Raw genomic sequence first — 22797 nt, forward strand, 5'->3', positions numbered from 1 at the left:
TTTGACACTGAAAGCTGGATTCATTTATTTGATGCACACTAAAAGGTGCCCTGTGAAGTTTTCCTGTAAACAATCTTTCTGTTTACATTCAGTGTTATTTACCAAAACATGGTTGTTTGCATCAACACGATGTGGTGACTGCAGGGCTGGGTATTGCCACTGATTTCCTGAATAGATTTGATTCCGATTCACAAGATCCAGATTCGATTCTTTTCTATTCAGTGTCGTCTATGTCAGATCATTCAAATGAAGATAGACTTGAATCGTAAAATCGGTTGTTTTAAAGGGGCCCTGTGGAACCATTAAGTTTATGTTAGTAGACTCCATATCTAAACTAACAATAGCTGCTGTTGCTCTTTGTTAGCGGAGCAGAGAGAGGCATGCGAGACGTGCATAAAGTCACATCCTTTGGACTGTAGCGGAAAATCTGAGTTGAGTCTTTCACAAAGAAATCCACAGTCCAGCAGCATTAAACAACTTAAACAAATCGTCCACAGACTTGTATATTCAACCGAGAGAGAGACGGGGAAAGTCTAATTTTTCACATCCACTTACGACTTGCTCACATATGACCAATAAAAAAGTGATTTATACATGTAGATTGCTACAAAATGTAACATCGAGCCCTTTTAGAACCCTGCCCCAGTTGAATACAAGATTGTATTTTATTTTTTCAAATGTTGAAACCCGTATTGTTTACATTCATTTGTACTTGCTAGCAGTCATTTTCTTCCCTGCTTTTGCTGGTGCATTTCTGTATTTTATGGTGCTTTACGGCCACCTGTAGACCAATGATGTACTTTAGCGTGAAACCGTTGGCAGGAACGCTTATGACATCAATCTTTTGCGCAAGAACCAGAGCCCACGAGAGGAGAGAGTCGCTATGGTGGAGGTTCAAATGACTTGTGATTCACAGAGACTTAAGATAGTTCCAGTGCGATGTTTGGCAGTACTGGGCTGCTAGTATTTGCAGATAACTTCTGTTAGCTATTGAGAGGCTCCACGATCTGCCATTGCTTTAAAGACGCCCATTGGAGTAAAGGCAGACGATGTGACTCTCTCTACTCAAGGCCTCTGTCAAGAACAAACAAACCGGGGGAACACTCATAAAAACATCACTCCAGAGCGCCACTGGTGGTCAGAAACTCCACAGGGTACCATCAAGATAACTTCTCTTTCAGTTGTAAACATACTCTTTACTCAATATGCTACACATTTCATTAGTACGTGTGCAGACACATGAATATTGGGTCATTGAATTACGTGATAGAAGTTGTTATAACTCATATGCCACAGAAAAACTGTTTTTTTTCTCAATTAAACTGCTAAATATCTATAGTCAAGTATGATGACAGTGAAAAATGTGCTAATTAATACCTTATTTAGAGTGATTAAGGATCTTATTAGTATGAGGGTTATGTTTTAAAATGGCTGCGGTATCGAGGGACTTTGTGTGCTTCTTTATCTGTTTACATTGTGTATTTCATTGAACTAAAACAAAACAATATGGAGGAACGATAACATCTACAACTGATAATGAATTACACAAGTTGAAAAAGCAATTTGCATCAATCATGTCATCAATTACCATTTCATGGCAATTACTGTGACATTTTAAAAGGTACAAAATAATTAGTTCCCCCCAGTCTGAATGCCAGGCGTCAGTCTTTTTTTCAATGGAGAAGTGTACTTCCAGTCCAGAAGGAACAAAAGCCAGTGAGGTTACAGCTTTTTACTGCCCATCATGACGCGAAGAGGTGACTCATATTCACATTCCAGAGAGAGCGCTTAGCAGGACGCTGAGAGAGAGGAAAAGGCAACGAGAAGAATGAGTGCTCTGGACCACAGGGGCAGACGCAGTCGCAGCGTTGCCCACACATCTGGAGTCACATTCCAGGTTGTTTGAGTTTACAGTAGAGCAGACGAGCCGAGCTGAAGTTGATTAAGGTGTTTGTGTACCACCACCCACTCTTTTTTCCCCTGACTATTCCCTTTTTTCCAGGCTGCGTTCAGCTGCTCTACGTGTTGGACTTAGTTGCTTGGAGTGTTTGTGTTGTGGTTTGACCTGTTATGAAACGTTTTTTTGGCATATGGAAATGATTTATAGACGATCCCTGGCAAGTTGATTGTTTCGACATACCAATTGGTTAAACAAGCACGTCCGGGCTAAATATAGGCCTGGAGAAAATCCACATGGATGCTTTGGATCTTTTTTTCGCTCCTTTAGTTGATTTCAAAACCCTTATAAAGATGTAAAAATCAGACTCTTTACATGATGAGTTTTCCCATAAATGACTTTCAACAGAGGCTACTGTACACATCATCTGAACACATCATTCATCCGTTCACATTACAGGGAGGGGGTGCACTGTGCCTGCGCTGGTAAAACAAGAGTATGCATTATGTTTGTGTGTGTGCAGGGACCCTGGAGGGGGTATCGAGATGGCAGACTTCATCAGGCAAGAGACTCCACCAGTTGACTGCAGTTCCAGGAACTCTTATATTGGGATGGAGTCTAACCAGCAGGTAGGCAAAGGAGTGGCTTGCTGCAAACTGCAAACTGTACTGTACATATCAGATCCCTCTAATTATAAACCCACCCCTTCACTGTTTGTTTTAAGGAAGAGAAAGCAAATATACACCTATCTAATATTCAGGCGAAAACTGTATTTACTGTCAATGTAATGTTTAAGTTTGCTGTCAGACTTTACATCTGGGTTGCGCTAACACTGGAGTCTTGTAATGTTCGGGCTTGCATCAAGTGACTCTGTGTTCTGTGCACTACCTATTTAAAGTGGTGCAGAATTGATCAATGAATTGATTAGTTGCTCTTTTTCGCAAAAATGTAAATTATAGATTAGTTATTTAAGTCATTCATCAAGAAAAATGTTCTTTTAAATGAAAGGAATGCCACGATCAGGAATAATATTGCCATGTTGGTGTTGCTCCAGGAGCATCACTGAACCTGACTCTGTTTGTTATGTCATAGCTTTGTGACGTGGTAGAAAAACTGGAAAAATACGCACATGGAAAAAGTTATCCTTTCAAACACATGTTTAACATTGTGAAAGAGTCTATTTCAACCCAAAACACGATTTCCTAAAACTTACTAAGTATTTTAGTTACATAACCAAACAGCAACAGACAACCGAAAAGGAGCAGAAAACAATAAGAGAAGTTGGTATTTAAAATAATAAGTGAACAGTGTAATGGGAAATTGTGACAGGAATTTTTCACCACATTCTAAACTTTTATAGATTAAATGTTATTTGATACACTGTAAACATTATCAACAAATGCATACATTTAAAAAAATAATAGTTACCATTATGTAAAGCCCTGTATGCACTATATGTACGTCTATTATTTTAGGAAGCCACCACAGCAGCCCCAATTCAGCAAACATGAGATCTGCCTTGTGATTGAAACAAACATAGTCTGGTGTGTTGTTTCAATCGAAACCAAGTCCCAAAGTGTGGTTGTTGTTTCAGATGCTTTGAACAAAAATAATTGTGTTTGCATTTCAAACTGAACTGCATCACACTCATCTGAAACCTTCACTTGCTCAATGTTTATTCACAAAATAGTCCTGTGATTCACCACTTGTGTTACCAGGGATAAACAACCAGTTAACTACATCCACACACTACTGGGAACAATATTTAATCCTCCCACAAACATGCTTCATCTGCTGAGTCCTGACAGCTTTTAAACCTCCTCCAATCTTAGTGTAACATGTACTTTTGCTTACTGTAACATGTCTACGGGCCACACAAATACCAAACCCAAGGACTAAAAGTCCAAGTTTAACATTGACTTTTGTTATTCGACTAGAAGAGGGGGCTGTGTGTGTATTCATTAGGTATGATTCTCGCATAACTTGCTGTCAGCTAGTACCTCCTTTTAATATTCAAAGTGAGTTCATTTTTTTATTGGAGGAGATATATTTAACCTCTGAATCCCCAGGGGGGCTGTGTATGTACTACGTTTGTACTGTGTGTGTCCTTGAGTCGCTAATAAGGCAGTATGTTCCGTTCAGCTGCTGTGTACAGAGTAGGAAGGGATGCCAAAACTTTCCTCTGTCAGTTGAAGAAGCACCGGCTGTTTGTAACTCACAAACAGTGTCATTCTTTGGATGTTGTATTCTCTAATCATCACACGCCTTGTCAGTTTGCCTTTACGAACGTTTTGCTCCAGAAATTTGCCTTTGAAATCCTGAGCACCTTTCTCCAAAGACAAATTGCTTGACTTATCTTTTTATTCAAATTTCAGATTGCATCTAGCCATGGAAGAGCAACAGTAGCCAAAGGTAACAATGACTGCCTTGTCATGTCTACTAAAATCATTTGCCTCTTTGCCTGTGTCTGTGTGAGAGAACTGACTTGTTACAAGCACATAGCACTTTTACAGGTTTGGTTTTCCAATCTTCTTTGCGACCCTGTGATGCATTTCCTTTTTGCGGTATCACCACATCCCTGACCATGATCACCCCAGCTGCCTGGGAGATGTAGTCTGACTCAGCATTTCCGTGACCTCAACAGTCAGACAAAGATGAGGCAGCTTTAGACGGGCACCGCTGAGTTTGAAAAAAAAAAAGTAATACAGTGCAAGAGCCAGCATGGGAGTCATTCTCAGGAACTCTTTATTGGAATACCGAGAAGATGACAATAAATGAACTCGTAGCTTTGCTTTGGATTTATCGTAACGAGTGTTAGAGTGAGGCGTCTGCGTCGTCTGAATAATTCAGTGAGTCTGTTCGATGCCATTCTAATTAGCTGGCAGTTTGCGATGACAGGAAATGGTCTGAAGTGGGACAAGGGCTCTGCTGGGGTTTAGCGTTTTAAATCCTCTTCCCTTCAAGGATTCCGTCCTCGCAGACTGTCCATCATAAAATCCCAGGAAGTATGGCCGAGAAAGACTTGCAGGATTTGAGAAACAGTGATTGCATAGAACATCTTTCTGAACAGTTACAGGTATTCAGGTATTTGAGTACCTCTCTGAAGTTGTGATCTAAAAAGAAGGCAGGGTATCTATTCCTTTACCCTCTGCGGACGCCAGTTATGTTTGGGTGCCCAGGGTTAGTAGTTGTAAAGATATGAATAATTGATTAAAGATCATCTCTTAATAGCTTTCTTTCTTTGCAGGAGATGTGGGAAAGACTTCAGATGACATCAGCTTGACTCTTGTTGAGAGCTGCAGCCATGATCACGGTAAACATTCATATCATTCATATATAAACAAGTCTTTCTTGTGTTACTGGCTGTGACATTTCATTATCCTGAATGTTTATTTTCTATTCGTCCATTTAGATCTGCTGTCGGACACAAAGATGTACTGCCTTGTTCCCAATGACTCCTTCGCCTCCTTGCAGCCGTCAACCTCCTTGTGTCCTTCCGAGCTGTCCAGGGAGCCTGCTGATCTCTGTAACTCTGCTGCTTATCACTTCAGCCTGTCGCACTCCTCCTGTGAGACCGAATTGACCACCCATGCATCCATGCAATCTCAAACCTTTAGGAAGGAGCTCCGTTCTCGGGGCCTGCCTCGGACCTCTAGCTCGGCAGGTTCTGCTTTCCCTGACCCGTGTCTACCAGACTTTGCTCTGTATCCTCCACCCAGGAGAGGTTGCCTTGACCCTGTTTGTGAGCTGGAGACTGCCAGACCACACAGGCCAGGGGTGTGTGGCAATGGGGCTGAGCGACTGTACCAGCAGGACCAAGCTGTGCCCTCCACATCGGGGGTGGAGTGTTATAGGCACAAAGAACCACGCAAAGTAGCCCGCTCAGCCTCAAGGGAGGCAGGGGAAGGTAGCTCAGGACTATACCAGGTGGAGGTGGGTGGTGGGGGAAAAGGCTCTGGTGGAGGAGGAAAGTCCCAGGGTGGGGAGCGCAGTGCTGATAGCCTCCGGAGTCTGAGCACTCGCAGTAGTGGCTCCACAGAAAGCTACTGCAGTGGCACAGACAGGGACACCAACAGCACTGTCAGCAGCTTTCACAGTGAACAGACCAGCTCAACACATGTGGAGAGCCTGCTGTCGCTTTCAGGAGATGAGCGTGTACGGGAAAGAGGAGATGTATCTGCTCCTGCAGACGGCAGGACTTCGAGCCTCGGCAGTATTAGCTCTCGAGGTCTCAGCAACCTCCCCTCCAGGGAGGCCAATAAAAACCCTCATGCCAATGAGCTGACATCTAAACAACCTGCTGACACACCATCCTCTGCAACACAAGAGCTAGTAGAACCTGGCAGGTGCCAGGAAGAGCCTGGCGTCAGGACCAGTGCTGATGGCTCAACAGGTGTAGCTGCCACAGAGCAGGAGCAGGTGAAAGATGACATTCAACCAAAGTCAGCAAACAATGTGCAGAGGACTTCCTCCCTGTCAACAGGGCGCAGTGGACGCCGGCGTACCGGCAAGAAAAGGGCAAGCAGCTTTGATGCCAGCCGTCACCGGGACTATGTGTCTTTGCGTGGTATGGCCAAGCCTTGTAGTGCTGTGTTTACTGGGGGTGGAGAGGAAGACTCCAGCGATCAGAGTGAACTTAGCTGTGCCTCAAGTCTCCACTCCACCCACCACCTAAGCACAGACAGCTCATCTAGCACCACCTCCCGCTCCTGCCACTCACCAGAGGGCCGCTACAGGGCCCTGAAAGCCAAGCACACTCCAGCCAATGCAGCCTCCTCCTCCGCAGTTAAAGCTGCGTCAGGATCGGAGGCAGGACGGGAGCGAACGGGAGGGAAGCGACGCACCTCTCGCCGTACCCCCAGCACAGGCAGTGCCAAAACACATGCCAGAGTGTTGAGTTTGGACAGTGGTACGGCTGCCTGCCTTAATGATCCCAGCCGCCTAGGAGCTCCAGCTGGGCCCAGGCCCCTCACCACCTCCAAGTCAGACCTGGAAGCCAAAGAAGGGGAAGTCCTGGATGCTGCATCCCTGCTGGGTCGGGCCTCCCAGCTTGAGTCGGTGACCCGCTCAAGAAACAGTCTGCCTAACCAGGCAGCTTTCACTGAGCCTCAGGATGCCACTGCTGCTTCCCTGCGGGGTATGTACCACACACAGCGCTCTAACATACTGTACACACAGCATTCTGTCTGGTTTACTGTTTACTACTTAGTGTTTGATGACGACTCCACATGTTTACTCCACTGTATTGACTCTGAAATATATCACAGGAAATGTTGTGTTTAAACCCGTCTTCATTTAATGGTACTGATTACTCCACTTCTTCAGACATTCGCTCTATTTTGTGAATTATCAGCAGAACTGCATTATACTGATACGGTCATAGACAGAATATAGGAACTATTATATGCCTGCTTTTATTATTTTTGCTTGTTTTGCAGATTTGAATTGTTTAATCCATAACTGAATGATGCGTTGGATGTGTATTGTGTATTATGTGTAGCTGGAAACCATATATCATGCCCACCTTACCAGATAGCTGCTTTCGGGCCTATCAGCAGGAGCATAGTGACAGATTTGACACAATTGAGATTGTTTTGGGTGTAGTGCTCCTGACACTAGGCTTGCTTCATTATTGCTTTTGTGTGTGCGTGTGTGTGTGTGTGTCTGCATATGAGATGTCGTCTGCCTCGCCTGGTCAGTGTAACCATGGTGAGTTTCCATGGAGTGACAATTCTGACCCAGGCATAGTGTTCCTTGTGTAGATCACTATTAGCATGACGGCACAGTGTGTGCTTTGTGCTGAGGTTAGACAAACAGCAGCTCTCTTATTAGTGTCATACACACCGAGTCAAATAGACATTCTCTAGCCCACATTCCTCAAACTCGCAGACTAATGTCTTGTATTTTTACTGCCTTTCTTGGTGCTCGTTCTTTGGCTTCAGTGTGTTGTGGACATTTTTATGACGTCGCTGTTGATTGTTTCGTGGTTTTCTAGAGTGTAAAACTCCTAGGATAGACAATATTAGCACTACGATGTGCCTGGACATGTCAACTGATGGCTGGAAAACATTTCATAATTAGTGTTTGATTCTCATTCGATTCCCGCTGCCTGGATTTTTATGAACCTTACTTCAGCAAGGGCACAATCGGCTCCATATAGTGGCACTGACAGAATGTAGCTTAGCGTGGGTCGGTTAAACCTTCCTCTTCTTTCTGTCTTTGACTGGACTTGAAGTCATCAGTAGTGTTATTGGTGGGAATTTTCTGGACTTGATTGAATTGTACTCCTCAAACCACATGGTACTATTAAGCTGAAGAGTTCATTTAATGCAGCCCGCCTCACGATGGGCTCCTGGTTATATCAGACCAATTAATGCTGTAGCAGCAAAACCCCTTGTGTGTAATGAATTGAGCAAGGCTGTGTTTTATTGCTTCCGAATTTAACTATTTATTTTTAAAAGGAAGAATGTGTTATTTCTTCTTTGTTTCTTGTTTTAAGGGAACTCACATGAGGATCTTGGGAAAAACAATGTACCTTTATCCTCCACTTGTGGCCACAATTGCAACTTTCCAGCAAAAGATATAAAGCTTGCTTTAAATGCTACATATTAATCTCAGAAAATGTCTCATTTCAGACAGATGTTACAGTATTGTTCTGATATTATTCGGGGGGATGTGATTGTGACAGTGGAGATACAGACAGGAAGTGAGGGGGGAGAGTGGGGTGCATGATATGAAGCGAAGTTCCCCAACCTAAACTGGAATCAGGGATGTTGTGGCTCACGTCTTAACCATTAGCCCACCGGTCTGCACCGTTTCAGTGTCGTTCTGTCAGTCGTGTTGTATTGGATGTGTTATTTCTAAATGGTTGCTCTCATGTAGGGGTGAAACTCTTCATTATTCCAAGCATCAGATGTTGTATCAGTTGTTGCTTTGTTTTTTAAATGTCGCTGAACTCCTGCATAACACATGGAAATATCACCTCACACACGTGTCCACATAAAAGCTCTTAAAAACAAGGAAACACATCCTATCTGACTGGCCAATGATGTCTCTCACCATGACAGCCCCGGGGAGCGAGGAGACGGTCATATTTCGGCGTGAACGTAGCACGTTTCGTCGGCAGGCTGTGCGGCGGCGACACAACGCAGGGAGTAACCCCACCCCACCCACCTCTCTCATTGGATCTCCTCTCAGGTACGACGTGCATGGAGCAGCGATTCCTCTCTGTCGTTTTGTTGCCCGGTATGAGCATGTTGCCAGGTGGCGCTCTTTCCTGTCCCACATCACCAGTTTGCGTCTTCTGCAGTGCATGACATCGAGCAAGACATCATCTATCACTGGATGGGTGTCTCCACTCTGCATGTGATGTCTTTCGTCCTCCTTTTCTCAAGACTTCTCTGTTTTCATCCTGTTATCACACAATCTAATCTTTCAAATTCCACATTTTGAGCATGGATCAAAGAATGGAGTCCTTACAAACTCAAAGGCACAAGGCCGCAAGGTCTGACTAATCTACTTGGCTGACACGCCGTCTCCCCTCAGAGCTGCGCATGATTCGTTCAATAATACAGACATCCCGCTGTATCACATTGCTTTGCCCTTTTGAGCGACCTTTCTAAACGGAGAGATGAAGATGATATTGATCATTTAAAAATCAAAGGTTTAGGTCTGTCCCCACAGGAATATACTGTGTTTTTGTTGTTTTTTAATTGCGAGAGCCTCTGGATGCTCATTAATAGATTCTCAGACACCTCACATCTTCAAAACCAATTTTATGAGAAAGATAATAATAGATTTCTGTTTATTTTCTTGAACATACATTTCCATTAATTTATAATGGTGAATGACCGTTGTTCCTGTTGTTTCCAGTCACAATGTGGGCACATCCTGTCTCACTGGACTGTTAATGTCAAGTCTGGCCGGTCTCCAGTCCCCTTATCAGGCTCTTTCGTAACTTTATGAGGGATCTAACCTTGAATACCTCAGTCCCCTTCGGGCAGAGATGTGTTTTAATCCTTGCTGTTCAACACGACAGTGACCTGACATGATTGATCACTACCCCACAGAACACTTGAAATGAACTGTCACTCCTGAGATTTGAGCCTGATTAGAGAGACCACGTCGTGTCTGGAAGGCCACAGGTTCTCTCGTGGCAGCAGCTCGTGTGTCACTTCCTGCCAGTTTAGCAAAAACAACTGCAATACTGTTTGTGTAATAGCAATTTAAGCACTACAAACATAGAAAACGTAAAGCTGAATGTGTATGTGCCACTGGTCTTAAGCTGTGGATATGCGTCAGGTTCCTCAGTTCCTGAGATCAGTGTCACTCCTCCACTTGTGTTGTACACAGATACGTTTTCCTGCATCTATTTAGCAAGGTCACATTTCTAAATGCTGAGCCTTCAAAATTGTTCAGCAAGGAAAACAAGTCCACAGCCTGCCAGGGGTCAATAAACTTGCAAAATGCAAAATTGTTCCCTTCCACTGATCCCTCCACCTTCACCGATCCCTTCACTCCAAACACTTATTTGATGTTCTTAGTAGTGCACTGGACTTCTTAGGCTTTGTCTATGTATTATTAGTTAAATTGTTATTACTTTAGGCAACTATACAAGTAACTAATCTACCAGTAGTTTATTTTTTAGACCCTGTATTTGCTCTCTCTCTGAATTCCCACGATGTAAAACACATAATACTTACCTTAAGCCCAATCATTAGTTTCCCCTTTCTATATACATATATGAATATGCATTAGCATGCTGTACCACTAAGGTACAAACACTAGTGGTTGATTTTTCTTTAAAAAAAAAAAATCAAAAGGATGGAAAGCTAATATACTTCTGAACTAATTGGACTTAAATGTATGGCTTTTAGAAGTCCAAAGAAGAAAAGCCTCCCACACATGTTATGCACAGGCTTTACACTCAGTGTCACAAACCGCATCCATAGCTGGTGCCATCGTGGAGATCTATCTAGAGTGTGCATGTAAATGTGAAACATTAAAAAAGAAGTATAAGTTAAAATAAAGTTGTGATGTGCTAGCCAATCTGAACCCAAACTGCTTAAAGCAACATGATGATGATGATTGGATATGAAGGATATTATACAAATCAGGTCCATTAGCCATAATGTCTTTTGCACTTTGTTGAGACACCAAAGTCAACTCCTGGCGACCTCCACGATGACAACCAGCATGTGCATGACTTTTCGCCTGCAATCCCTCTTTTGTGTAATTACCTGTGTCACCCCCCTCACCCCTGTGATGTTGTACCAGTACCCCTTTGGCCTCCATCATTTCTCATTTCCTACCCTTCTCCCTTCTCCTCCAACAGTCTTCAGGAGGCTCTCAGCCAGGCCTCCCAGCCTTCTACTTCCCAGGTGAAAAGTCAGCCATCCAGAACCCCGTCCCAGGTGACCGTGCTGAGCACAAGCGCCTCCCTGCTGGCCAGGAATGGAAGCACACACCTGGAGGGTTCTCAGGACAAGGCCTCAACCGTGGGCGCTACCAGCTTGCAGGATGACTTCGGTAGGGAGCACATGAGGAGAGCTGAGATGTTAAGATAAAGGATTTTCTCATGGACGAGAGTTGGGTAGTGTGTGAGTAGGTGGCTCCATATGACAGATTTGAATTTTTCTCTTTTTTTTTTGGCTGGTTTTGTTCTGATTTTACATGCTCTGGTTAGAAGGTAGCTACCGTGGCTTTGATGGTTTAGAGTTGCATGAAGAGAGCTGGTCACAGATATGACTGCTGCAGTCAGTCAGAGCAGAGCACTATTATCCACGGTCGGTGGACTGATGCAGTCACTCAAAGCCGAGTGCAATTATCCATGCTCCATTTATCTCTGTCTGTGATATTGTGTCTGTAGCCAATACTTGACCTCGCCTGGACGTTACCCTTTGGTCATAGCATTCCCACCCGACTGCTGATAACCCTGAACCTGTTTCACTGAACAGTCGTAAAAAATAAGACGGAGGTTCTGTGAGAGCTGTTTTATGTCCTTACTCTGAACCACTGGTAAATGGATTACAGCTCCTACTCATAATTTGACCGGGAGCAGATTTCTGGGATGAGAAACTTGGTGGTCTGAGTGTGTGTGTGTGTGTGTGTGTGCTTGTATTCTCAGAGCGTTACTAATTCTTGTCTATCTGCATACGATTTCACTACTCTGACAGTGTCTGAGTTTATATCCAACCCTGATGTCAGACATGGGTTTACTGAACACCTCGGCTTGGTTGCATCCAGAGTCTTAAGAAAATATTTTCCTTTGTAGTTGTCAGATGATTTCTTCAGAAAAAAATGCATTGCGCAAATTTAACTTGGGTCCATATCAAATATCCTTGAATAAATACATTTTTAATCCTGATGGAATTCCTGAAAGTTCAGTTTCAGTTACACAATCATCCTTAGAAATGAAAATAAGGGAGAATGACTTCTTGTTTTTCGTTGACAGGGCCTTCCCTGTCAACAGTCCAGTGCTTTGAGACATAAAAACCCCTGTAGACACTTCTTTATATTGCTTTTGTTCATTCACATTGGACAGTAATTTGGGGTCATACTGACTGTGCAGCATTTTATCTCTTGGTTTGTTTGTGTCCAAGAATTCAAGACAGTACACCCCATTCCCGCTTATCCTTCTTTTTCACATTTCTGCCAACATTTTTCATAACGAAACCGTTACAAACACAAACAGAGAGTTTGAATTGCAATCAAGGTTTCATTAACCTGAGTCACCATGGCAATGTTTTGTATTCCTCCTGGACTGCCAGGAATAATGCAGCATATTAGGAATTTTAGGAATGTATTCAGAGGGTAAAGGTTGTTAGATTATGTCACCTCAATTATTCTCGTAATTTGTGTAGGGTATGTTGACATACTTAAAATAAACCTTTCAATCAAGGTTTTTTGACTTGCTATAGTTGTTGCTACATTTAAGTCCTGTTTTCATACTCTCATGACAGGATTGATTACAAAAAAGCTCCAGTGAAGCAGCAGAAATACCTTGGGAACAACCTGACTGCTGTTCAAGACGAGCAGGAAGTGACTGATTCGCTTATAGCCTCTTTGGGAGGAAGCACGTTCACTCAGTGACCCATTAGCTCAGATGAACACAGCGATCTTAATTTCCTTCATGTAAACATGTAGTTGATTAAATAATTCCCACAGACAGAATCACTCATTGCTTGTGATTTCTATGGGCTGACTGTTTCTCTCTCTTGTTTTGTGTTTTTTTCCAGGGACGCTCACACCCTCCCTGTATGAGGTTCGTGGGTGTGACATGGGTCTGGGCAATTTTGAAAGTGTAACCAGACGAGCCTCCAATAACGTATGGTTAGTGTCAAACTGACAGTTGATCTTATTTGTTTTGTGGGACATTAGATGATAAAATACACCCTGTGGCTGCTGCAGTGAACTGGTTGTGTCTGCAAAATTGAAAAAAGATGTTTAATTCCTATATTGTTCTTGACTAGGAACAGATAATTTAATCACTGATACATGCATGTTGAGAAGTAAAGCATGTCAGGTAATACATAGTAGAGAATAGAAGGATTGTTAGGGGTTGCATATGCCGTTAGCTGCTGAGCTGAATTCGTCTGCTTGCTAGTTAGCCAAACATTTGTTTACATTTACTGAAATTTTAAACCAGACTTAATTTTTAGGCTAAAGATAGAACAGTTAACTCTGTCACAATAATATACATTTGAAAACAAATGTACCCTTCTAGACCCTCTCTTTGTATCATTACAAGGCTTTCTCTTCCTCTGTACCCTTCTCCTGTGGTGTACCGCAGAGTTAACCCAACTTTAGCTTTAAACAAACATATAGTATCGTACAAAAGCAGAGCAAAATAGCCTGTTGGCTATCTAGTTTGAGGTCACAAGGAAATGAATCATGATTTAATACAGTAAGTGCAGCAGATGCTTTTGCCTCATCAGTGTACTCATTTTGTCTAATGCCCTGCAGGGACACCGACTCCCACCTCTCCAGTTCTACCTCAGTTCGCTTCTATCCTCATGACCTGGTGAGTACCCAACCAGTAAGGTGTGTGTTAGTGAGTGAGTGCATGTATGTATGTGTGTCAGAGAGAGTTAGACTTGCATCGAGAGACACACTGTAGGTCCGTACAGAGGCATAAACAAACATAGTCTTTCCTCTTCTGCATGCCTGTTTTGCATATATCTGCATATTATTTTTGGCATTCATGATTGTCAGTCTGAACAGGTTTCTTGTTGTGTCGGCTGTTGTTCCGCTCTCCTTTTTCTTGTACTTTCCTGTTACCTCAGACTTAAAAACAAATCATACTACATAAACTTAAAAATCTCTACACAGTGTTTTCAAAATTGGATTTCACAACACTTTACGACCTGGCACCCGATATATTTTCTATATGAGCAACAAAGGTGGATTAAATCGTCTGTTGCTACCTTGCTAGCTTTTTAACCATTTTTTGCCCAGTACCCAGATGGCTGGGAGTGGGTGGTGGTACAGTCTTTATCCTGTGTAACAGCCAAAACATTCTCAGTGGAATTTAGAGAAAACATTTCATTCTAATACTTTATTTATTTATTCATCCACTCGTGACTGCATTATTTGCTTTTGTATTGCTATCAGTTTACTGTTTTATTTAAAACACATTTGTAAAGCACTTAATCAATTTGATTGACAATCGGACAGATCTCCCTCCATCATATCCGCGCGACACGTCTGCTGACAATGGACCAAGAGCTGCTGGAGCAGCAGGACGGAGATCTGAGCCCGGAGCTTCAGGATGCAGCAATGGGACAGGAGGACCCTGCGGCCACCGCTGCCGCCGGCAAAGCCAAACAGTACTACCGATTGTGGCTTCTGCCTTTCCTCTGGGTCGGCCTGCACTTTGACAGGCTTACCCTGCTGGCATTATTTGACAGGTAGGACAGCCCAGAGATCAGCAGCAGTTTGTCAAACTTCATTGCCCCTGAATGTGTGAAAACTAATTTCTGGAAGGGTTTAACTCATCAGTGTGATGTCAGATGCTACATTTTTGAGTGTTACCAACACAAATTCCCATACATGCTACTTATAATTATAAGGCAGATAAGGTACATCAGGCCTTTGACCTTAATTTCATTTTCTCCTACACATAAATGGACAGTTATCTCATCTTGTATATCTGACTTGACTTCAGCTGGAAGCCCAATTTATTATTTGGACTAATGAAACTGTTGTATGTACAGATTTTAATGCTGCCGAGCACAGAATTAACCTTTTTTTTTTAATCAGGTCAGTCTCACTGAAATTAAGGACAGTCCAAGATGGCTGCAGCACAGTTTCTGACAAATGAAAAGCAAGAGAAACACAAGTCTGAGACAGCAGCGTACCACTAGAATAACCAATTCCTCACAGATGAACCATTTATACTTAAAAGGCACAAATATGTAAAGGTTCCTTAAATGTCACATTTCTCTGTAGGCTGTTAGATAAAGAGATGAGCTGAACCATTTTATGTCAATCTCTGTCTGAGCTTTAAAACATGAAATGAATCAACAGAAATCTCTTAGGGGACTGTACGGACCTTCTCTATGTGAATTTTGGACATAATCTCTATAAATGAGGAACTGTATCATGTAATTTAGTTTAAGAGAAGGTGTGACTAGGATTGGTGTCATTACATTAGTTTGAAGATGTCACAAAACAACCAATAGGTCGTCTTTTTTGTGCTTGAGCCTGTAAGCTGACTATTCTCCATTGTGTTCCAGGAACCGTGAGGTTTTAGAGAACGTGCTGGCCGTAGTGCTGGCTGTCCTGGTGGCCTTCCTGGGTTCAGTGCTGCTGGTCCACGGCTTCTTCACTGACATCTGGGTCTTTCAGTTCTGCCTCGTCATTGCAAGTTGCCAGTATTCCTTACTGAAGGTGAATACTTGTCTCAACAGCACAGCAATTATTAGACTTGACCCTAAATAGTAAAACAGAAACATGGTTACACATATGCAATTTATTTATTTTTTTCCGGCATGATGAAAAACACATAAAAGCATTTTGTCAAGGATTGGTGTGCCTTCAAGGGAAGACATTATTCGTGAAGTCACCAGTGTCTTTCTTTATTGACAGAGTGTTCAACCAGACTCCTCTTCCCCTCGACATGTAAGTAATTATCGCTCATAAATCATTTTTCATCCTGACACTTTTGGGGCAATTAAAGTAATCACATTTTTGGGCTTAAAGTTGATGCTAACATTCTGAGGGGTGATCATTAAATTCATGGCTAGCCCACACAGTAAACAACCAATTTCTCAGGAGTGCAAAATGTAAAAAACAAAGCACTTAGGCTCAGAGAATATAATGGTCTTTGCACTTAAACGTTAGACTGAGGCTAGACAAATATAGAATCAATTTTCTTTCATCTGTATATGACCTGTAGTTATTATTCAGTGTTTTTTTTACTGTTTCTGTTTTGGTTCTAGAAAATGATGTTGCTTTTCCCCTGCGAGTCTTGTGCGTTCCTCCCTCCCTTGCGTCAGTAGCCTGCTCTGAAGCGGCGTCTTTTATTAATGCAGCTCCTACTCAGCTGCAGGCACAAGCTTTAAATAGCTGGCCAGAGTTTAGACCACAGCTCACTCTCTCACTCTTTGTCTGTATCTCTTCCTCTCTTTTCCTCCTTGTCCCCTTGCGTCTCCCCTTTGCCTTCACCTCATCTCACCTTCAGGAATTTTCCTTCCCCTTTTCCACAACAATGTTGACACATTATGAGCAGACCTGGTCTATTTAATCCAGTCGTTGGTGTGTAAACTGCCAGTACTCCCTATGGTAGAAGAAAAAAAAGAAAGAAAGCAGGGCAGCTCATAGCCTCTTGGGTTGAAACCTGCAGTGTGAACACATTCTGTCTCTCTTGTGAAATCGTACACATGATGCTATTTCTGTTTACACCTGTGTCACTGTCCCCGGGGCTCATATGACACTGAGACCATTGAATGAATTCTTTCTTTAGGGGTAATTCTTGTTTAAAATGATTATACAATTGAGTTGTGCAGTTAATGTTATTTGTTGTGATATGCTTTTTTCCACAGCGTATCACGAGGGCACACATTTTTAGAATTGAAGGGCATGGTGGGAATCGACTCTCTAATCTTTGCAGTATCATGCTCCATAAATAAAACGGCGTCACTTGTAGTCGATGAGAAAAATACATTCAGAAGAAATGTTATTTGATGTTTGGTGTTTGACTCTTTTTTTCTTTAAATGGGAAGCCCGACTTCTATAACGAAGCAATTATTATCAACATACCCTTCTCCCTGCAGGGCCATAATCGTATCATCGCATACAGCCGGCCTGTCTACTTCTGCCTCTGCTGTGGCCTCATTTGGCTGCTTCACTACGGCAGTCTGAGGACCACTTCATCCCGCTTCACCCTGTACGGAGTCGCACTTACCAGCTCTCTGGTGCTCGCCTCTGCCAGGGACCTTGTCATTGGTGAGTGTACACCCCTGTGGCATTTATGTGCGGTAATGATATTCATAACAACAACCTTTATTTGTATGGCATTTTACAAAGTGCAGTTCAAAAAAGTAAAATAACAAAAATGATCAGGACAATACAAAGAAATCATACAGATATGGTCTTGAAGAAGAAAAAAGTAACACATTAATATTCTTTAAATGGCACCTACTACTTCTCCCTCATTAAAAATTCCAGAAGATATGAATATGCAAACATTTTTCATTTCACTGCCGGGTACATGATGTTTGCTACTTCACTGGAAAGTTCATTCTCAGTGTATGTGCATTGGAGGCTTCAAGTTTCCGCATTGCACTTGTGTTTTGCTGAAAAGTGGACCAGGATTGGCCCCCAAATTATTTGTGGTGTCACAAATCATGCTCGTAGGCCAGCTTCTTAAAATCTGATTTTAGTACAGAGAAAATGTACACTTTCAGAAAATGCTGGTCTGATTTGTTGTATCACGTTTTCTGTAATAGTTGAAGAATTACTCTGAAAACACTCAAAAATGATACATCCACCTCTAATTGACTTTAATTGTTTCTCCCGACACAAAAGACAAATTGAGCTGCGGTTACAAGATTAGAAATTCATCAGCCAAAATGGTTTGAAAGTGCATTACATATACGAGCCACAATCTTTCTACTAAAAGCAATGATTCTTCGTTCAGAGAGCGTTAAGACGACCTTTCATCAAACAACAATCAACATTAATTGCTGTTAGTTGCCCTGGAGACATGCAGCTGTGCACCAATATGAACCAATGAGCCAATAGTCAGTCAAAAATGCAGAACAACAAACACCAAGTCATTGTTCTCTTCATCGATCGGAAACTTGATATATATGAAAAATGAATCAAAAAATCAATGTTTAATTTTGTCCCCTTGTGGTTCTCCCTGCAGTATTCACTCTGTGTTTTCCCATCATCTTCTTTGTGGGGCTGCTGCCGCAAGTCAACACGTTCGTCATGTACCTCTTTGAGCAGCTGGACATCCATGTGTTCGGGGGCAATGGTGAGTGACTCATGGACGCACAGCTTCTCTGCAGGGGTGACTTTGACCTCCACAGAATGAGACAATACACACTCCATACACTTGCCTTATATATTATGATATGGCAGGCTTCATCAGAGTGCTGATTAGCATTCTGCCTGGCCTGGTGCCTGTCAGGTTGAGTGGCCACATTGCTGACATCCTCTCTGTGCTCTCCGCAGCCTCCACAAGCCTTCTGTCAGCGCTGTACAGCATCCTGCGCAGCATCGTCACCGTCGCTCTGCTTTATGGTTTCTGCTACGGAGCTCTGAAGGTAAGCGCAAAGCCAACTAAGATGCAGTGAAATTTGCTTCATATCATTCAACTGTAAATTAAAAGTAATCACACAGAAATACACCACAAAATGATGTTCTTTACAGCCACAACTTCACTTTCAGATTATAAAATTAGAAAACATGGACAGTCCACAATTTGTTTGTCCAGTGCACGGAAACATATGTTTTAAATTATAGGAACATAAAAAAATCATAATATATTTGATGAAGCAGATGAAAGGCTGCTGACTCGCTTCAGATTGCCACGAGCACTGCTTATGGATTTGCGCAACAACCTGGAGCCTTAATTTAGGCGAAACACACGCTGGTCAAATCCCATGTCTCCACACCTCCAAGTACTCAGCGCACTCAGAGTTTTGGCCACAGGTTAATTTCAGAGAGAGATGGGAGAGACCGGTCAGGCATTTAACAGTGCTCTTTGAGCCGTGTACTTTAGAGAGCACTGAAAGCAAAAATACCATTCATGCCCTGGTACATGTCGTTCCCGTACACTGCTAACCAGCAGGTAGAGATTAAGAACTCTTTCTTTGCTGTAGCTGGATTGCCAAATGGATCAAGGCACCCTCTCCAGATCCATTCCCATTCCTCAACCGAAAGCTGTATCACTCTGTTAACATCCAAATAATATCAGGTGAAAACTGCCACCTTCTGAATGTCGTGGCCCGTTGGCCGGGGGGAGCACACGACTCCTTTGTGCTGCAGAATAGTACCGTGGGAATGCATCTGGCTCAAGGAGCTGGTGAAGATGGGTGGCTGATGGGTAAATGATTTGTAATAAAAAAAACACAATCTACTTGATCTTTTCTGGGCACATCTGGGTTAGAGCAGATTTGGATGGTAAGAACTTTTGGCGCATCTGGAGTTGATTTCTCTCATTTTTTCTCTTAACAAAAGAGTAAGAAATTATAAGAGAAATTTAAGAGAATGTTGCTGCATGAGGCCCATTGACTCATAAATTACTTTAAAATGATGATTATCTTGCCGTACTGGGCAATATGGATGCACATCTCTCAGTAAATAATAACCAGCCAAGCCCTAGTATAAATAGTATGAGTGTTTAATAATGTATAAAAGTAAATCTGGGGGAGCTACAGAGCAGTGTGGGTTTTATTTCACTATTTTGAGACGCAAAGTTGTAGCAATAGTCTGTAGGCTGTTGTTTACATTATATAACCACAGCAAATTGTATAAAATTGTGATGACTTCATGTTTAATGAATCATTTTCTTTGAGCAGAACCCTTACCCAAAGAAAAAGTGACTGAAAAAGTACTTAAAAGTCCTTGAATGTAATTTTGTAATGTCTGTATGAACCCTGGCTCACACACCATGTTAGGTCATCATTTCATACAGTATTTATGAAGCATTTTTGTCCTTTTTAGTGTCTGAATATAACAGTGATTCTTCGGAAACTAACCACATATCCTGACACATCAGCATAAGAAAGTCCTACATTCATTGCAGTTTGTGCAAAAACAGAAAATCAAAATATTTAATGTACTTAAAGAATATTATTTTGTGTCTCAGGAGACCTGGGAGCCTCATCACATCCCTGTGTTATTTTCTGTGTTCTGCGGCCTCTTGGTGGCAGTGTCTTACCACCTGAGTCGGCAGAGCAGCGACCCTTCTGTCCTCATGTAAGTTCTCCGCCGTTACAACAAACCTCAGCAGTCCTCGATAGTATTCAGAAGATCTGAGACGTGGTGACTTCTCAGAGTAATAGTAGCAATAAAATTCTGGCACCGATGCTCATACAGTCTGTGGTCAGAAGTGTGAAAGAAATCCACATTAATGAATAATCTCTGACTTTTCCACTCACACACATGCTGTGGATTATCTCAGACAGCAATTTTCTAAGCATTTCAAAAATGCTCCGTTCAAATAGTTTCAAGCTGCTTCACACAATGGTTGCAGTGTTAACAGTGAGTCATTTATACGTTCCCTCTGAGATAAATCACCCCCAAGAGATTCATGGTATTTGAACCAGCTAATATTTTTCCTCTTCTCGCCTTATAGCTCGCTGATACAGTCCAAGATTTTGCCCAATATAAAGGACAAGAACCCAGAGGACCCTCTGTCAGAAGTACAAGACCCTCTACCTGAGAAGCTCAGGGGCTCGGTGGTGAGTCGACCTTCATCATTTATGTGATTAAAGTCACGACTGGAACTAGAATCAGGCATACAGTTACATTTGCATTTACATTTCCTTTTTTAAGAGTTTTTTACCCACTTTATTTCTAATCCTACCCCCAATGTGTGTTATTGAATGCGCAGAATGAGCGTCTGCAGTCTGACCTGATCGTCTGTGTGGTCATTGCTGTCCTTTACTTCGCCATCCATGTCAGCACAGTGTTTATTGCACTACAGGTACAGTGAACACTTCGAAGCTATCTCTTTTCATATAAACTTTCTATTTACATTTTACTGATGGGACACTTAGAAAACAAGAAATGATCAAAACTACAAATTAAATAAAGATGGTTGCATATGTACTATATATAATGATTTATTTCCGTTGTATCTATGCCCCTCAGCCTTTCCTCAGTTATGTCCTGTATGCACTGTTGGGGACGGTGGGGTTGCTCACCCACTACCTGCTGCCTCAAGTCCGTAAGCAGCTGCCCTGGTACTGCTTCTCTCACCCTCTGCTCAAAACGAAGGAATACTATCAGTTTGAGGTCAGGGGTAAGTACAGTGGATCATATAGCAACGAAAACAGCTCCAAATCAAACCCTCTGCTGTGTGTCACAATGATGTTAACTCTCTCCAAACTTGTCTCTCTCGTCAGATGCGGCTTATGTGATGTGGTTTGAAAAGCTTCATGTGTGGCTGCTGTTTGTGGAGAAGAATGTCCTGTATCCACTCGTCATCCTTAATGAGCTGAGTGGCAGCGCCAGAGAGCTCGCCAGCCCAAAGAGACTAGACACAGAGTGAGAATTCAGATTATTTTCCCACATATTTGTATTTTTATGGTTCTCTCTAGAGCATGACACGGGAGTGGATTTTCACTCCCGTCCCATCCCACTCCCAGAGAAAAAATCCCATCCCATCCCAATCCCGGGCCGGAGTAAAAAAAAAAATCCCATCCCGTCCCACTCCTGTAGAATGACTCCCGCTCCCATCCCGCTCCCACTCAAAATTACTCCCACTCCCATCCCACTCCGTTTTTTAGTGGCCGGCCCGGCCGGAAGTCAAAGCACTGTTGGATGTGTAGTTCTAACGCAAGTCAAAATAGTTTTGGCTCACTGAAAGATGACTACAAAAATGGACGCGTCTGTCCTTTTGGTTGTTTAACACTGCTGAAAATCATCATCTATTAATGGCGTTCCCGCTCCTGCCCGCTCCCGTTGATTTTTATTCCCATCCCGTCCCAATCACGGGATTAATAAAACTTTGACTCCCATCCCGCGGGAATCCCACGGGAATCACGTGACCCGCGGGAATTCCCGAAAAATGTCATGCTCTAGTTCTCTCATATTAGAACTTTGATATAATCTGAAGCGAGGATCATCTTCTTCACCAGCATGCTTCACCATCTGATTGTTACATCATGGTTTAATCAAATTAATTAAAAACTATTAAACTGTGGCTTTTTTTTTACCAGCATTGATCTGTTCAAAAGAAAACACAAATATAAATGCATAAACATAAAAAACAACAGATTATTTTGGTCATTTACAATCTGCAGTTTAATCTATAATGAAAATAATTATAACTTGCGGTCCAAGCCTACACACTGATGTTATTCAAAATTTCCTCCAGGGTCGGAGCTCTGATGATCACAGTGGCCGGCCTGAAGCTGCTTCGTTCCTCCTACAGCAGTCCTACCTACCAGTATGTGACGATCCTCTTCACCGTCCTCTTCTTCACCTTCGACTACCGCCATCTGTCTGAGACGCTGCTGCTCGACCTCTTCCTCATGTCCATTGTCTTCAGCAAGGTGAGAGGAATATACAATGAGATCTGTTCTGAATCTGCATAAGAGACTTCATGCATATGTTTAGTGTCATCTAAAATGTTTTAATATTTTGAGTTTGATACGAATAATCAGTGCAGGTCTGATTTTTTTGTACGAGTAAGGGCAAAGCATTATATTACTTTGTTA

The 22797-nt window shown here is 42.4% G+C and overlaps 1 protein-coding gene across 2 annotated transcripts in view; it reads left to right on the forward strand.

Annotated features, from left to right (window-relative positions):
* The window catches only part of pcnx1 (pecanex 1), a 31942-nt gene that overhangs the window by 2932 nt on the left and 6213 nt on the right, over positions 1–22797 (forward strand). For both annotated transcript variants that reach the window (XM_084380836.1, XM_084380835.1), the window contains exons 3-22: positions 2421–2526; positions 4273–4309; positions 5145–5210; positions 5310–7034; positions 8965–9094; positions 11232–11425; positions 13135–13228; positions 13862–13919; positions 14573–14805; positions 15634–15787; positions 15986–16018; positions 17173–17344; positions 18270–18380; positions 18581–18672; positions 20220–20329; positions 20709–20814; positions 20967–21059; positions 21227–21377; positions 21481–21622; positions 22455–22632. In XM_084380836.1, coding sequence (XP_084236962.1) covers positions 2421–2526; positions 4273–4309; positions 5145–5210; positions 5310–7034; positions 8965–9094; positions 11232–11425; positions 13135–13228; positions 13862–13919; positions 14573–14805; positions 15634–15787; positions 15986–16018; positions 17173–17344; positions 18270–18380; positions 18581–18672; positions 20220–20329; positions 20709–20814; positions 20967–21059; positions 21227–21377; positions 21481–21622; positions 22455–22632 — 3985 coding nt within the window. The remainder of the gene's footprint in view (positions 1–2420; positions 2527–4272; positions 4310–5144; positions 5211–5309; positions 7035–8964; positions 9095–11231; positions 11426–13134; positions 13229–13861; positions 13920–14572; positions 14806–15633; positions 15788–15985; positions 16019–17172; positions 17345–18269; positions 18381–18580; positions 18673–20219; positions 20330–20708; positions 20815–20966; positions 21060–21226; positions 21378–21480; positions 21623–22454; positions 22633–22797) is intronic.

The sequence above is a fragment of the Pagrus pagrus genome, assembly GCF_965226575.1.
Source record: "Pagrus pagrus genome assembly, chromosome: 18".
In the NCBI taxonomy this organism is placed as follows: domain Eukaryota; kingdom Metazoa; phylum Chordata; class Actinopteri; order Spariformes; family Sparidae; genus Pagrus; species Pagrus pagrus.